Genomic DNA, 17,891 nt, shown 5'->3' on the forward strand with positions numbered 1-17,891 from the left:
GAGAACGTGATCCCTTGATATAACTGCCTTACCCCATCCCCCAAGATTAATACTAGTTCAGATTAGTCCATAGTCCTGGATAAGTACAGGGCCTTGGGTGTCTGAATATATTTTGTAGAAACATGTATTCATGTTGTCTTTCTCTCTTGAAAGAATAAGTGCACCTTGAGGGGAAGGATGATTTCATGTGAGTCTTTTCATCCCCAGGGCCTAGCATAATGCTGGAATCTAAGAAGTAGTTAAAAATCCCTCTTGATTGATTCCAATATTCGAATACCTTAATTAAATCATTTTGGTGTGTGGTCTTTTAAGATTTGGGTTAATTTGTTAAATTTGCTCTACATTTGTATTCTATTCATTTAAAAATTCTTCAAATAATCTGTATCCCAACCAAATAACATAATGCTATTTGTGAGCATCATGAAAGTATAGCATAAGATATTTGAGATACCTATCAAATAGACTCCTTCCATGGAAGAGTTTGCAATTTAATCCAAAGTTATAGTCCTCTCTGAGGGCTATGTGTGTGATCTTGGATAAGTGACAGAAAATCTCTGGCCCTCCATTTCCTCACCTGCAAAATGAGGGGGTTGGATAATCTTCTGAGTTCCCTTTTAGGTCTAGATTTCTATGAGTCTAAGATCTTTCACAAACAAGCTCCAGTGCTGCTTGAGTTTGATCACATTAGGATGTTTGAAAAGATGAGAGGCTTCAGAGAAATGGCAAAATGTCACGGCAGCAGACTTCAAGCCCTTGGAGAGCTGTCATGTGGAAGAGGGACAAGATCAAACATTTTGTATTTACTTATCTCTGCTTATGATTTTCATGATAGAATGCAAGTTCCTTGAGGTCAAATCAAGTCAAGGTAGTAAGTCATTGAGCACCTTCTATGAGTCAACCATTGTGTTAAGTGCTGGGCAGATAAAGAAAAGGCAAAAACATGGTCCCTGCTTTCAAGGAGCTCCCAATCTGAGGGAGAAGAAAATGTGCAAACAACTATGTGCAAATGATATAAGTACAGACTAAATAGGAGACACTCTCAGGGGAGAAGCATTAAGGGGGATCAGAAAAAGCCTCTTGCAGAAGATGGAATTTTAGCTGAGACATGAGGGAAGTCAGGAAGGAAAGAGGAAGAAACTGGACTTTCCAGGAATGGGGGAGATTCAGTGAAAATGTCCCAAGTTGGGAGATGGAGGAAGAGCAAGGAAAGCCCTGTCACTGACCTGCAGTGTATGAAGGCATGGAAGGAGACTGTGGAGGGGTGTGGGGGGCAGGTTAGGAAGGGCTTTAAAAGCTAGAGTATCTTTTGTTTGAGCCTACGGGTCATAGATAGCCACTGAAGGTTACCGAATGTGGTGGTGGTGGTGGAGTAGTGTGGTATGAGAAAACCTATCTACATTTTAGGAATTGTACTTTGACAGATGAATGGATCTCTCTCTCTCTCTCTCTCTCTCTCTCTCTCTCTCTCTCTCTCTCTCTCTCTCTGTTTGTATCTCTGTCTTTGTTTCTCTGTCTCTGTCTCTATCTATATCTCTCTGTCTATCTGTCTGTATCTGTCTGTATCTCTGTCTCTGTCTCTGTCTCTCTCTCTAGTCCAACATCTCTCCAGATGAGGGGATGAGAGTCCAGCCAGAAGACTATAAATATGGTCCAGGGGTAAGGTGATGAGGGCTTGCTTCTGGATGGTGTCCATGTCAAAGGAGGGAAGGGTGTATTTGAGAGATGTTGCAAAGATAGAAATGACAGGATTTGGAACATACTGGATATGGAGGCTGAGAGAGAGTGGGGAGTCCATAATGGCATCTAGGTTGTGAGTCTAGGTGAGTGGGATGCCCTCCGCAGTAATAGGGAAATTAGGAAGAGAGGAGAGTTTAGGGGGAAATGATGAGTTCAGTTTTGGACACACTGAGTTTAAGGTGTTTATGGGACATACAGGTTGAGATTTCTAATAGTTAAAGATGCAAGATTGGAGATCATCAGGGAGCTAGGGCTGAATAAGTAGATCTAGGAATCATCAGCATGAGGAAGAAAATTGAATCCATGGGAGCTGATGAGATCACCAAGTGAAATAGTATAGAGGGAGAGGAGAAACAGGCCCAGAACAGAGCCCACTGGGGACACTCATGAATCATAAGCATGACCTGGATGGAAATCTAGCAAAGGAGAATGAAAAGTGGCCACACAGGTAAGGGAAGAACCAGGAGAGAGTATTCTCACTAAAACCTAGAAAGAAGAGATTATCAAGGAGAAGGGGTGATCAACAGTGTCAAGGTCAAGAAATGAGGAGGATTGAGAAAAAGTCATTGGAATGGTAATTAAGAGCTCATTAGTAACTTTGGAGTGAACAGTTTTGGCTGATTGATGACATCATAAGCCAGACTTTTGAGAGTTAAGAAGAAAATTGAGAGGAAAGGAAGTGGACACCTGGTTTAGAGTCACCCTTTGCAAGGATTTTAGCCATGAAAGAGTGGAGAGATACAGGATGGTTAGTAGAGGCGGCCACAGGCCAAATGATTCAAGTCTCTCCTTATCGCAATTACTCTTCCTAGAGCTACTGAAATTATTTCTCTTTCTCCCCTTTCCCAACTCAATAAATTTCAAGGCTCCCTATTACCTCTTTGTAGAAAATTCTTCTTTGGCATTTCAGATTCTTCACAACTTGGCCCCTTCCTACTTTTGTGAATTACTTATACACAAATCCTGTCCATACTATTTTTGCCTCAGGCCTATGAGCCTCCTTGCTATTCCTCACACACATAGCTCCATCTGTCATCTCATCTCCCTTCCACAGGCTCATGCCTGGAATTCTTTCTCTCTTTACTTCCATCGCCTTGACTCAGCTCAAGTGCCACCTACTCATCACCTGACTTCTAGTCCTTCCCCCTTCAAGATTATCCTGCGTTTGGCTTTATTACATCTTGAATATTTTTCTCTTTGCACATGTAGTTTCCTCCACTAGAATGTAAGCTTCTTGAGGGCAGGGACTGCTTTCCTTTTATCTTTGTATTCTCAATGCTTAGCATAGTGCCTAGTACATAGTAGGTAGTAGCATTAATAAATGCCTGTTGATTGATTAATTAATTACCATTGAGACTGTTTAATCTGAGTTTGCTTGGAGAATAAAGTCCTTGTTTTAAAAAAACAAATAGGGGGCAGCTGGGTGGTGCAGTGGATAAAGCACCAGCCCTGGATTCAGGAGGACCTGAGCTCAAATCCTATCTCAGACACTTGACACTTACTAGCTGTGTGACCCTGGGCAAGTCACTTAACCCTCAATGCTCTGCAAAAAACAAAAAACAAAAAACCCCAAACAAAACCAAAACAATAAAAACAAACAGATATTGACTACAACAATGTGGTATCCACATTCAGAATCTTTTTTCTATGAAATGAAACATGAAGCAATAGCATTTAGCAAAGAGACTATTGGAGGCCAATCTACTTATTTGTTGTTGTCTCTGTATCTTCCAGAGAACAGACAAAATTTAGAACTCTTGGCTAAGCCTTTAAAATCCTCAAACTCTTATTTGGAGTTTATATTTTAGGTCCTAAAATATTTACCTTAGGTAGCTCTTCAATTTGATTGGCATCTAGATAAAGTTCCTCTAGGGTCCGTTCAAAGTTAAAGACCTCCTTTGGCACCTGCTGAAGGCCACAGTGGGAGTAATCCAACACTGCGACGATTTCTTCTTCGCCTCGGAAACATCGGCACGGCACCAGGCGGCCGATGATCTTCCGTTTGGTTGTCATTTCCAGGCACTGCACTAGAGAAAGAGAAAAAGGGTTGCTTTATTCTCTGGTCTTTGAAAAAAGACCCAATTCTGCTGGTTAAAACAAGGAATAATAACTTTTCATCTTGGAACAGAAATTGAACATATTCTTCCCTTGGCAGAAAGGACATTTGTACATATTCAGGACCATTTCCACCTCTATCCTCAGCTCTTTAAGGCACAGTAGCTCCTTGCCCCCCAGTGTCATGGAGGAGGAACCTCTCCCCCCAAGCAAAACCAAAACCCCCTCTAATTCCCCTGCCTCTCTATTCAAGGGAATAGAGAAGTTCTTTTTGGGCAAAAGGTTTCCCTCTTTGTCTGGTTTATGCCATCCTGATTTCTGACCCCATGAATCAAGAGAACTGGGATGTCCTTCTTTGTATCAGGAATTGTCTTCACGAATCCTACACATTTTTTTTTTTAGTGAGGCAATTGGGGTTAAATGACTTGCCCAGGGTCACACAGCTAGTAAGTGTTAATTGTCTGAGGCCAGATTTGAACTCAGGTCCTCCTGAATCCAGGCCCGGTGCTCTATCCACTGTGCCACCTAGCTGCCCCAACTCTTTTTTTTTTTTTTTTAGTGAGGCAATTGGGATTAAGTGACTTGCCCAGGGTCACACAGCTAGTAAACGTCAAGTGTCTGAGGCCAGATTTGAACTCAGGTACTCCTGACTCCAGGGTCGGTGCTCTATCCACTGCGCCACCTAGCTGCCCGAATCCTACACATTTTGATGGAAGCACAAATCATTGATCTTGGCAGAAGGCCATGCTGTACTGATCTGTGGTGGTGATTTGTTTTCAACAACATAATTTTATCTCTGGCACCATAATTAGTACCATGAAGCTAATTGTGATGGGTCATTTTTCTTTGCTAGCAATATATATTTGACTGCAACAATTTTTAAAAACAATTTTGTATTGTTGTATGTATGTACATATGTGTGCATGTATGTATATATCTATCATTGTCTGTCTGTATGTCTATCTTTTGATCTATTGATCACTCCATCTACCTTTTTATGATCTATCTCTATTTTTGCATTGCACAAATAATGTCACACTTATGGGTAATTGACTATAACATGTCTAAAGTCTCTTTTATTTAGAACATAATGTCATACTTAATAACACCACCAACTTTAGCAATTGACAAAAGGATTTAGGGAAGCTTCATCATCAAGTCACCTTTCTTAACTGCCTATAGGCACATGATCCTGGGTTTAAGGTTTAAGGTAACAAGGTAAATATTTAAAAAGCACAGGAGATGAGAAATCCTGGTTTTAGTCATGGCTCTGGACTAGCTGTGACTTTGAGGAAGTCTCTTTAAGTGATCTCAGTTTCCTTATCTGTAAAACCAAGAGGGTCGAGTTTAAGAATGGGCTTTCCACAATCTTCCAATGCTGACTCTATGATTCCCATAAAGCTATGGTGCCTATCTTCCATATTAGGGAGTTTTAAACCTTGCTTTATTCATGTACTCCTTTGGCAGTCTGATTGAAATCCATGGATCCGTTCTAGGAATGAAGCCCTATTTTCCATATTGTAATGGAAGGGAATGGTATATTTCATTCAGACATTAATAAAAATTAACTTCTATTTCTTCGCCAAAGACAACTTGGATACTCTGTCCACTTTCCGGCAGCCTAAAAGCATTTGTTAAGCAGCAGTGCCAGGCAGTGTCCACTGTGGACCCCAAGTTCAGAACCTTTGTTTTGGATATCTCAGAGGGAGAAGAGGTGCTAATGCCCTATATTATGTATGATTTTAGTTAGAGTGTTGACTTTGGAGTTCAGAAACCCTGGGGTCAAAGCCAGCCTCTGACTCATGGCTAAATGACCTTGGATAAATCACTTTGATAAAATCCCAGTGTCCTAAAACCAGACAGCTCTCTAGGAATATAAATTCCAAGTAGGTTCTACTCTGAATTGGTAAAGGGGGTTTCCTCACTTGGGATTCAATATTCCATTGAAAACACACCTCCAAATGAAACAAAAAAACCATGACAAATCTGTACAATAACCCTATAAATCAAAGAGGATAGATATCAGCAGCTCTTGTGTGTGTGTGTGTGTGTGTGTGTGTGTGTGTGTGTGTGCCCATCCCATAGCTTCATGGGATTATGGAGGCAGTGAGCTGAAGACTATAGAGAGCTGACCTTGAAGCTAGGAAGACTCAGGTTTAAGCCCTACTTCTGGTTTATATTAGCTTTGTGACCCTGGGCAAGTCACTTACCTTTTCAGTGTCCAGACAACTTTTATGATGGTAGATATCAAAAAAGGTGTTGGCCTATGTTAGTAGAGGGACTTGTCTTTACCTGGGAGTTCCCTGTCCTTATCCTATCATAGGATCATAGATAATCAATTTGGAAGGAACCTCTGAGTCCACCTAGTTCAAACTTCTCACTTTACAAAAGCAGGTGAGGTCCCATAATGTGAAGAGACTTGCCCAAAGTCACATAGGGAGTAAGCCCCAGAACCAAGATTCTGGAGCCAGGTCTTCTGACTCCAGACCAAGTGCTCATTCTCCTGATCCCTGTCATTTCTTCCATGTGGGAAATTATCTACGAAAGCAAATCCTAATTAGTCTATTCCATAGAGTCTTAGAGAGGTTAAGAGACTTGCTAGAATCTTTGCCATTACATGTCAGAGGTAGGATTTGAAACCAGGTCCTTTGGACTCCCAGGACAGTCCTCTATGATATTCACTTTGCTTAGCTCCATTTCACATTCATTTTACAGATGAATAGGCTGAGATGTGGAGACTTTATCTGACCTGCTTAAGGTTACATAAGTAGAGGCGGCCCTGAAGTTCTTGGTTCTAGGTGTTTTGCTTGAATTTTCCAGTAGATGACAAAGTGTTGCCTTATGACTATTGAAAGAAATGACTTGATATTAATATTTTCATGAAATGTTAGTCTTCAAACATGGGGATTTATGTATAGCACAGGGTGTGGGTAGAATGTCAGAATAAACTGGAGGGGAGTAGAACTCTCTTCAAGCGAGCTAGAAAAGGCTCAGTGTCAAGGGAAGCCTTCAAGGCTGGGAAGGGGGGAGGTAAAGGGAGGTGGGTATAGCCAGGGTTCCCAGCCTGCCACACTACAAGGCCTGTAGGCACCTCTGTAATGTGCCATGGTAAGGATCCAGGCTTTCCTACTACATGGCCAAAGATCAAGAGCTCTCAACAGGGAGGGTGTGGGGAGGAAAGGATGGAATCTGGAACTCAAAACTTTGAATGAAAATGTTCATTCAAAAAAGAGCTCTCAAAAGGCATCTGACACAGAACCCAAGAATCTGAGTGTTAAAAGGACCATCCACCCTAACCCATGACTCTAAATGAACCCCTCTAGTAATTAAGACCAATGATATACACCCAGAGAAAGAACTGATGGAGTCTGAATGCACATCAAAGCCGACTCTTTCTTATTTTTATTTTTTAATTTTTCTTTTGGTTTGTTTCTTCTTTTATAACATAACTAATATGGAAATATGCTTTACATGATCACACATATATAACCTATATCAAATTGCTTACCATTTTAGGGTGGGAGGAGGTGAAGAAGAGGAAGAAAATTTGGTACTTGAATTTTTTTAAATGAATGCTAAAATTGTTTTTACATGTACTTAGCAAAAATATGATAAAATATATTTGAAAAGTAATTATAGCAAATATGTATAAGATTTGTACAGCACTTTACATATTTATGTATCTCATTTAATCCCTACAACAACTCGATGGGTGGAAGAGGTGTTATTATTCCCCCAGTTTATAGAAGAGTTAATTGAGGATTAGAGAGGTTAACTGGCTTAAGGTCATATAGGTAGCAAGTAGCTGTCCAGCTTGGAATCTTCCTGATTCAAAGTCCAAAACATTCTTTACTATACAATTTGACCTCTCCAACATACAGGATAAGGAGACCCTAGGTTTTTCTGGAAGAGTTATAGTGAGGTAGAGCCCACTACCATCTGAAGCAACACATCTCACTTTGGGATAGCTCCAATTCCTTTACTATTTTTGCCTTTAGTATTTTTATGGCTTAGAACAGTGTTCCACCTCTGCCCTAGCATTTTAGCATCTTTTTGTATGGTGCCACCTTCTATTAGATTGAACGCTTTGTGAGGGCAAGGATTAGCTTTTCTTTTTCTCATATGTGTATTTCTATAATTTAGCACGATGCCTGGCCCATTATTTTTTTTGTGTGTGAGTGTGTAGTTGTTTTTCAGTTGTGTCCAACTCTTCATGACCCCATATGAGTTTTTCTTGACAAAGATACTGTAGTTGTTTGCCATTTCATTTTATAGTTCAGGAAACTGAAATAAACAGGGTTAAGTGACTTGTCCAGGGTCTCACAGCTAGTAAGAGTCTGAGGCCACATTTGAACTCAGAAAGAGGGAGTCTTCCTAATTCCAGGCCTGACACATAGTAATAAATTGTTATTGAATGAATGATTATTTCCCATATCTGGAATTCTCTTTCTCCTTATCTTCAACTCCTGGCTTCCTATACTTTCTTTATATCAGTTCCACTTTCTATATGAAGTCCTTCCTTAGCATCTCAGACCCTCACTCAAATTCCATTTACTCTTCTTTCAGACCAAATGGTAACACATTTATTTAGATTCTCTCCCTATAATAGATGAGAGGTAGAAAATGAGAAAGGGGTTGCTCTTAATAGACTGAAAACACCAAAAAGAGACAAATAATCATTTTGCATCAAGTGAAGAGACAGATGAAGATGGGTGGCATTTCCTAAGCAGGTCCTACTTCAACAGAACTTGGAGTGGACTTAGTCAATTTCTGTGACGCCGACTGGGAGAAAGCAAGAACATTGTTTTCTATTTACCCTCCATAAGAACATGGGGTGAAGAAGGATGGTGTGACTGAGGGCCAGCATTGGAGTTTAGATGGACTGGGTTCCAATCCAGCTTTCTTCATACACTGTTTCAGGACCCCTGGGCATGATGCTGTTAATCACGAGGGCGACAATAATGAATATGGTGATCAACTCCCTTTAAATGCAAGTTAGCACCTTCCAGGAAACTTACAACCTTGATTAGAGCAGTGGTGACAAACTCAAATAGAAGCAGGGGCTACTAAACTAAAGATCCCCATGGCTGCAGATTGAATTAGAAAACCACAAATCAACATTATCTATGCTTTACTGTATTTTTATCTGTTTTGTTAATTATTCTCCAATTACATCTCAATCTGGTTCAGCCATACTCAAGAGTATGGTGGGTTATGTGCATCTCCTGGCCACATGTTTGCTCTCATGCCCCATGCTTAGAGTAGCAACAAGAGGTCAAGAGATTTGCCCAAGGTCATGCAGCCAAAATGGGTCAGAGGCAGGACGTGAGGCAAGCTGTCTATTTACTACTCCACCTATGCTTTTGAAATATTTTCATTAAAATGGGTATGTAAAGAGAATAACTTCATTCATAAGTCATTTAGGTATAATATAACATCACATTCCCCTCACTCCTACTAACAGTTTGTAAATATTAACTCAGAAGACTTAGAAAGAAGGTATTTTCCAGTAAATAGCAGAATGCTGCAATAGAAAGAACTAGAAATCCTGGATTCAAATTTTGGCTTTGCTATTTGTTACCTGTATGCTTGGACCAGTCAATTGACCTCTCAGTGTCCTCATCTGTGAAATGAGGGAGTGGTGAGATGGAGCTGATCCCATCTCTGTCCCTTTCCATAAAATTTCTTAGCAAAACCTTACAACAAGCATCTGGTGCCAAGTCCATCATCCTTTGTTGGTCTCTCATCTTAAGAGCCCCATGCTCCTTCCAAGATTTGATAGAGCCTCCACTCCATGGGCTTCAAGGCATGGCAGAAGAGCCATCTTTTCAATCTGGCATTTGCAACGTGGAGCAAGCTGCTTTGATGGAATTTCAAGCTGTTTTATGCTGATATTTCTATCATAACTCAGGATAATTCCTGCTTTCCCCCCTATTTTTATTGATATTTTAATCAATGTGAACCATGTTTGTATTTGGACCCTTGGGCTATTTAGAACAAATGGTTCAACTGTGTAAATCAACTCAATAAATAGGATCCCAAAAGATAAATGCTTCCCAATTGGCTCCCTCAGTCCCTCCTTCCCTCCCTCCACCATGGCTGCCTTAGGTGTAAGAGGCAGAAAGTTGCCTTGGAAGCAGGAAGATTCTTGGAGGCTCAAAATGTACAAAACAATCTTATTTCCTATACCCGTAGGATAGAGGAAGAGAAAATCCACTGGAATGGAAAGAAAAATGAGATCTAGAAATTCTACCCAAAATTGCCAGTTAGAGGTATGAGAATTTACTCCTAACTCTGTCATCTTCAGCATTTTTTAGAAGAGAAGCTGCCCATGTTCACTTAGGAGAGAGGAGAAACTTGGTCTCACATTGAAATGAACAGCTCCCCTAAAACTTTACATCATATGAGCTGAGAAATTACATTTCATTAAATAATTGGGGGTATGCACAATAGTTGACTGAATTTTCAGGGAGGCAAGTAGTGCAGTGGACAGAGCTCAGGGCTTGCAATAAGGAAAACCTCAGTCCAAATCCTAACCTAACTAATAACTCAACTGTTTTAACAAATTAGACTTAAATAGCTGTGTGACTGGGTGAGTCCTTAGATAGTAACTAGCTGTGTGATGGGGGTGCAGCTACGTGGTGCATTGGATAGAGCACTGGGCTTGGAATCAGAAAGACTCATCTTCATGAATTCAAATCTGGTCTCAGACATTTACTAGTTGTGTGACCATGGACAAGTCACTTCACTTGACTTGCCTCCATTTCCTCCTCTGTAAAATGAGCTGGAGAAGGAAAAGGCAAACTACTGTAGTATTTTTGCCAAGAAAACCCCATATGAAGTCATGAAGAGTTGAACGTGACTGAAAAATGACTAAATATGAAACAACAAGTGTACCTGTGTAAGTCCTTGAAATTCTCTTCTTAAGTTTTCACTGCTCTCTCTTAATTCTCCCCCTATCTATTTGACCACTGCTGGATTTTCCTCACTAACCATGGGTGTCCTCCAGGGCTCTGTCATCTCCTCTTCTCCATTCCCTCTATACTACTGTCTTTGGTGATCTCATTAGGTCTCCTGGATTCAGTTACCATCTCTATGCCAATGACTCTTAAAACTATACATCTAGCCCCAACTTTTCTGCTGACCTCCAACGCTACATCTCCAACTGCCTATTGAATATGTTGGCCTGATTTTCCAAAGGTATATCAAACTTGACTTGGCCAAAGCTTTCCCTTCCAACCCTCCCCTATTCCTAATTGACTGTTACTGTCAAGGGCACCACCATCTTCTCCATCCCCCAAGCTTGAAATCCAAGTGTTATCCTTGCCTCCTCACCTTCTCTCTCAACCCTCATATCCAACTTGTTGCCAAGATCCATTGATTTTACCTTTTTACCATCTCTTCAATACAACCCCTTCTCTTCTCTGACCCGGCCCCAGCCCTGGTGCAGGCCCCCATTACCTTGTGCCTAGGCCACTGCCATAGCTGCCTTAAGAGACTAAGGCACTCCAGCCCATGCTCCACTCTCCCACCAAAGTGATCCTTTCCACTCCTCCTCCCAAATACACAGCTAGCATTTATAGAAGGCTTTAAGGTTGGCAAGGCACTTTACAAATATCATCTCATTTTAGCATGCTGACAACCCTGAGAAATAAGTGCCGTTATTATCCCCATTTTATAAAAGTGAAAAGGAAGGCAGACAAAAGAGAAATGACTTGTCCAAGTTCATATGGCTAGTAGGGATCCAAAGCCACACTGGAACTCAGGCCTTCCTCAGTCCAGGTTCAATATATTCAGACAGTGTGCTGTCTCCAGTGGCTTCCTATCATCTCTAGGATCAAATACAAAATCCACTGCTTGGCATTTAAATCTCTTTGTAATGGAGACCCCATCCCCCATACCTGTCCAGCATTTTTCACCCCCTCTCCTTCCCTCCCCCACTCTGCCATCCACTGACACTGGCCTCTGGGCTGCTCCTTCCTCCATGACATTTCACCTCTTGCCTCCTGCCATTTTCTTTGCTGTCCCTCCTGCCTGGAATTCTCTCCTCCCTCATCTTTGTCTCCTGACTTCCCTGGTTTACTTTAAGTTCCAACTAAAATCCTGTCATTTATAGAGAAATCTCTTACAATTCCTTAATTCCTTAAAACACCATCCATAGTCATGATCACTGTCACCCACAGATTCCAATTGGAGGCTCAAAATTTTAGGTGGGGAGAGTTTGAAATATCATCAAGGTCAGGGATGTGATAAAGTCCTGAATTTGGGCAAGAAAGGAATAGACGGCTGTGCTGGACACACCCTCGAATGGAGAATCTGGGAGGAGCTGTCCTCATCCACTTTTGCCCTCTCCTATCAGAGGTAAGGAGGCACTGTGGGTCAGTGGGTCCTGAAGAAGTGCTCTCCTCCCCACAGAATTTCCTTTTATTTAACTGTGTGTGGGTGCATTTGGAGTAGCCTTCAGAGTTGATATGATATTGCATTATAGGGAAGGGGCCTGTCTTTGTCTTCACCATCAGCAACAATTGCTGACGAGCTACCACCCTATTAGTGAGATAGCTGCGAAGCCTGGGGTGGCAGCACCCCTCAGTCAAGCTCTGACTTCACAGCCATTCTCAATAACTGCCAACCAACTGCTCAGGGGGCAGGCAAGCCAGCCTTGCTGGAGCAGAACCTTGGGAGAGACAAGAGGCACCTGGTGCCAGGCAAGTCAGAACAATGCAGCCACCTCGACCATTATCTCTTGTCAACACCTAGTGGAGTCAGTCCATGAGCTTGAACCCCCAACCCTTGGGAAGAGCTCTGCTTCCAGCCGATACCCTGTCCCCATCCTGGGAAGCCATACTGTGACAACAGGTGCTTCATGCACAGCTACTGAAGAGCCAGAAAAGAAAGCTCTTGCTACCAAATCCTTGAGCCCATACAACTGCCCCAGATCAGAAACTGATATGGTGTTATCAGCAGAAATGACATTAAAGGAGAAGCCTCACAGTCTGCTTGGTGCGTGCATCGTAAGGGTGATAGGGCCTTTCCGTCAGACTTGCAGCTGAAGTCTCCCTCATGACTTGTTTTCCCCCATTAGAATGTGAGTCCCTTGAAAGCAGGGATGGTCTGCCTTTTCTATCCCAAGCACTTAGCCTAGCACTTTGCATACAGCAAGTACTTAATTAATGCTTCCTTCACTCATATACCTCAGGAGAGAGGGGGCCTATGGGTACGTCATGCTGCATGTGCTATAAGACTTGCTCATTTTGTTGTCCACTTTTGCTTAACTCTTGTTCTTTCATACAAAGGAAGTCCAATGGGGGAGAGGGGCATAGTGGATTACAGTCATAATGTAAAAATGGGAGGCACTGAATAGATTTCTGAAGTTGATACCTACAAAAATTGAACGCTAGTGGTCTCAGAATCTGACAGCATTAGAAAGGATTGGGGGGAGGGAGCCAACAAAAGCCTAGATGAATCCAAAGAGGGAATGCAAAGAAGGATTGAAAGACAAGTAGAAGTGTGAGTCTGCCACATACTTTAATATTTTATTATACAGGAAAGCATCGTGGCCTAAAGGAAAGTGCTTTGAAGGCACAGCTACAAGATAAGGCCTCCTTTATCCCAAACAGAGATAAATGATTTTCAGATTATAAGCCCAAGACTTTAGATTTTTTTCTATTAAATTTCATATTATTAAATATCCTTTTTGATAGGATCCCTGGATCAGTGACACTCTGGAAAGGATTGTCAGAATGACAATGAAACTTGGCTGTGGTGAAACCTTGAACAAGTCCATTGGGTTGGGTCACCCAACCCACATCTGATCTAATGGAGATCGTATCAGGGTCCTGGGATCCCAGATTGAGGGCAGGATGGGAACTTCTCAGCTCATTAGACCATAGGCTGGAAGGGCCCTTGGGGGTCACCTGGTCCAACCCCTTCCTTTTAGAGATGAGGACCTGAGCCCCACATAGGTCTCACCCAAGGTCACCCACATAGTAAATGGCATAATTTGGATTCAAACTCAAAACCTGTGACTCCAGGTTTAACCTTCTTTCCTTTATAGTGGGCTGCCTCTGCTTTCCTTTTTATATATGAGAAAACCAAGGCTCAGTGAGTGATTTACCCAAGGTCATACAAGGTCTAAGTGGAAGAGCTGGTATTGGAACTCAGGCTTGATGACTCCAAAGCACAGTCATCTTTCTGTGGGATTTGTTTCATTTCTTTTGTAATGCAGTGAATTGCTGATGTCTCGCTGACCAACAGCGCCCAAAGAATGTTGCTTTAAAGATTTCTATCAATCTCAATAATGGTCTCTGGGGAGTTGACAGCATTAAGGAATTCTAGGACCTCAGAGGTGGAAGAGAACTGAGTGATCATTCAGTCCAGTGCATCCCTTAAAAATGGAATCCCAGTTACAGAGTCCCCTGTTCATCCTAACTTTGTTGGAAGACCTCTAGTAAGAAGGAACTTACTGGGCCAAGAAGCCCAAGTGTTAGGAAAGTTCTCCTCACACAAAAACTGAGTTGCACTATTTGCAATTTCTATCAGCTGCCTATAATTGGGCCTTCTGAGGACAAGCAGATAAAAGCAGAAGCCCTCTTGCTTATGACAGTTTTTAAGTACTTGGGGAGAGTTATTGTGTACCCCCACGCTGGTCTTTTTGTCTCCAATCTAAACACTCCTTGCTTCTTATCCTCAGCTCTCCATCATAATTGGCACACGGCCCCTGTCCTTGGCTCACTGTTGCTCAACATCTTTGCCAACATCCTGAAGACACAGAGAGGAGACTGGCACCAATCTGTGGCTGAAACAGTCAGTGTTGACAGAAACTGAGCTGGATGAGAGTCGGGATTGAAGAGACCTTGACAGGAGGTGGGAGGGATGGAGGAGTAGGGGGAGCAAAGAGGCAATCAGCCACAATTCACACTGCGCTTGTGATCCAATTGAAGGTTCTGAGCAGCCCAGAGGGCCCCTTGCTGGCACTGAAAGGGACGACATTGGGCCTGAAAGACACACGCTGGGCCCTGACAATTAAGAAGTCCATGGACCTCGTCTAATACTGCTTTCATTTTGAGTCAAAGGCTTGGCCTTAATTTCTGATCATAAAAAAATCATGTAAGAAATCAAAGCATGTATTTGTGATAAATTACTAATGAGTTTTCAAGTATGGAAAAACCAGGGGCTTATTTGAAATAAAATTCAATGGCTGCTCCACAGGCATCTTCATATTTTTGGCCAAATTACTCATTTTCTCTCCCTTAGAAATTCCCCCTCTTTACATACTTAACAGGAGAAAAGATGCTTATGAAGATACTCTATCATCCTAAGATCATGGAAAGAACTGAATCAAAATGAACAGCAACCATTAATAAGTGGGTGGAGATACAGGGCCCTGTCTGACATAGTGGGGGTGCAAACCCCAAGAGGAAACAGTTCTGGTCCTCGAGCTTATGGGGAAATCAACATATAAAGCAACACACATTTTACACACACACATGAGCCAGACTAGTTGGAAGGGAATCTCAAAGGGAAGGTACTAGCAGAGGAGGAGACTGAGAAAGGCAGAAGGCAGAATTTGTAACTGGAGCTTCCCTACTCTTAGGAAGAATCAAACACGAATTAAAAACAAAAATCTGACTATTTTAAGGCTTTTTAGTGGACAGTGGATTTGAAGAAAGAGCTCTATTGGTTTTTTCCTTTTAAGAAATAATCAGAGAAGGTTTAGTGGTTTGATTTAGTTTGAATGTCATTTTTTAGAATCTTTAGGAGAATGGATACATCTTAAATAATGTAAATTAGATGGTATATGGATTTTTGTAGGTTATGATAAGACAAATTAGTAAGGCATACATCATACACCTGAGTTTCCAGAGAACAATTTAAGAATAATATTCTAAAAGTAAAAGTAAGCCAGGAAAATGAGTATTCCTAATGTCTATGCTCCTAGTGTCATTAATAATCCCCTTTCAAATCAACGTGTTCCTTAGTGTTAGGGGCCAATCCTGGCAATATGTGGTAAGCTCAAAATCAGGAACATTTCCTTTTCTTGGTGACATGATATGTTAAGGAGAAATTAGTCTCTTTGAGGCAAATATAAACAAAAAACAATGAACTTTCCTGCACAGAATCTAGTTAGAACGCTATCTGTCCTTGGTAATTAGATTAATATGTGAAGAGCTGTCAGAGCAAATCCTGGCTTTTCTTTCCCCTATTTCTGAATGATGTGGTGAAGAGGAGAATGTTCACAAAGGGGTGGGGATGGAAGGAAGAGAGCAGCGCCCAACCACTGGTTCAGGAATGGTGCTAACCACCTCCAGGAATGGCTTGGGGCCTCAGGACCAGAACAAATGTGGAGGAGAAGAGGGGCAGGCCGTCTTCTTGTCATGCTTCCAGACCAGTAGCTTGGTTTTACTGGATAAAAGAGAGCTTTCAATAGCTCCAGAGTGGAGTGCAATGTAGGCGGCTTAGCAATAGCCACACTGTTATGTCAGATGGGAGGAGAGGGGAGGGTTCTGGGTAAATGCATTTCCTAATCAATCAACAAAACTGTATTAGGCACCCGGGATACAAAGTTAAAGGGAGATGGTCTGTCCTCAGGGGAATTACAGGGCATTTTATCACGGTTTCCTCTAAGGGAGGCAACCTTATAAAGTGTTAAGTCTCCAAAGTAAGCAATCTGATTTGCCAGGTGCTGCGTGACCTTGGGCAAGTCAGCTCACTCATCTGGGCCCTAGTTTCCCAACCTTCAAAGGTCAAAAAATAAGGTCAAAAGTAAAGGGAATTCACTTCCACTTCTAGAGCTAAACTCTAATTGACACCACCCTGTGATGAGGGAAAGTGAGGTTGGATCTTGAGATAAGAACCAGGAAAAACAAAGGTGTTGGTGTGTGTGTGTGTGTTTGTGTGTGTGTGTGTGTGTGTGTGTGTGTGTGTGCATACACACAGGTGCCTGCAAACACAATCACAGGATTTATAATCTACTGGTGGTAGACATGGTAGCAATGGTAGGGAGGAGATAACAGGGGGCAGCAGAGGGCCTATGTTCGAAACAGATAAGTAAATACAGATAATTTCAGGAAGGAGAGAGCTCAGGCATCCTGTGGGAAAGGTGAGCTTGAATGAAGTCTGGAAGAGCTCTAGAAAAGGGGGGGCACCGCAGGTGTGGGGGATGGATTGTGCCAATCCATGGAGGCAGGAGATGACAGTTTGAGTCTATGCAGAGGTCAGCAGGCCAGCTGGGCCAGGATGTAAAGTGGGTCAAGAGGAACGACATGAAATAAAGCTGGAGAGGGAGGCTGGGGTCAGACCAGGAGGGACTTAAATGCCAAACAGAAGCACTGACATTGTATCTGGGGGTAATAGTGAGCCAGTGAAGATATTTGAGGAGGGAAGAGAGGCCCATGTTTTGGGATTTGTCACTTGACCAATTTTATGAACTTGGACAACTGTCTTTCCCATTGAACTCCTTGTTTTAGTTCTTTATTTGCAGTTCTTGAGTTTCCTCCTCATCCTTAAGGATAAAGACAATGAGAATCATTTCCCCTGACTGGATTCATCATATTTGAGGTACCTTTTTACTCCTGGGGAAGTTAGACACGTGAAGGCCAGACACTAGGGAACCTTCCTGCCAGAGGCATTAAGGATCTTCCAAATGCACAGCTAGACTGTCTGCTCCCTGAGGGTGGGCTCCTGCCCTTTGCTTTAGTCTTCATATCTCCTGCACCTAGGAAGGCATCTGTCAGACAGTAGATACTTAATAAATGCTTATGGACCGAGTGGGTGAGAGAGCCTGTACTCACATGGATCAAACCAGATTTTTGCTCATCTGGAAGCAAGTACTGACACACTCAGAGGCAGTTTGCAAGCTGCTTACATCATGATCCATATAATGATTCTAAAAGGATTTTGTTCTTTTTGCCTGACTAAGCAGAATAGGAAGGCAGAAAGTTTACACCAATATTCTCAGGATACTCATTCGAATTATGTTTTATTATTTTTTTCATTTTGCAACCAAACTACCTATAGTTGATGAATAACTGAGTAATAGTAATTTCTCAGAACTCCAGTTGGAAAATAATTAAGTCTCACAGGAATTATGAGGGTGAGTT

The 17,891-nt window shown here is 42.0% G+C and overlaps 1 protein-coding gene across 1 annotated transcript in view; it reads right to left on the minus strand.

Annotated features, from left to right (window-relative positions):
• Positions 1 to 17,891, minus strand: part of LRRC7 (leucine rich repeat containing 7) — a 574,557-nt gene that overhangs the window by 310,148 nt on the left and 246,518 nt on the right. Inside the window, 1 exon segment of the mRNA XM_044002921.1 lies at positions 3,562 to 3,764. Within this exon segment, the coding sequence (XP_043858856.1) occupies positions 3,562 to 3,764 (203 nt within the window).

Source organism: Dromiciops gliroides, chromosome 4 (genome assembly GCF_019393635.1).
Source record: "Dromiciops gliroides isolate mDroGli1 chromosome 4, mDroGli1.pri, whole genome shotgun sequence".
Lineage (NCBI taxonomy): Eukaryota > Metazoa > Chordata > Mammalia > Microbiotheria > Microbiotheriidae > Dromiciops > Dromiciops gliroides.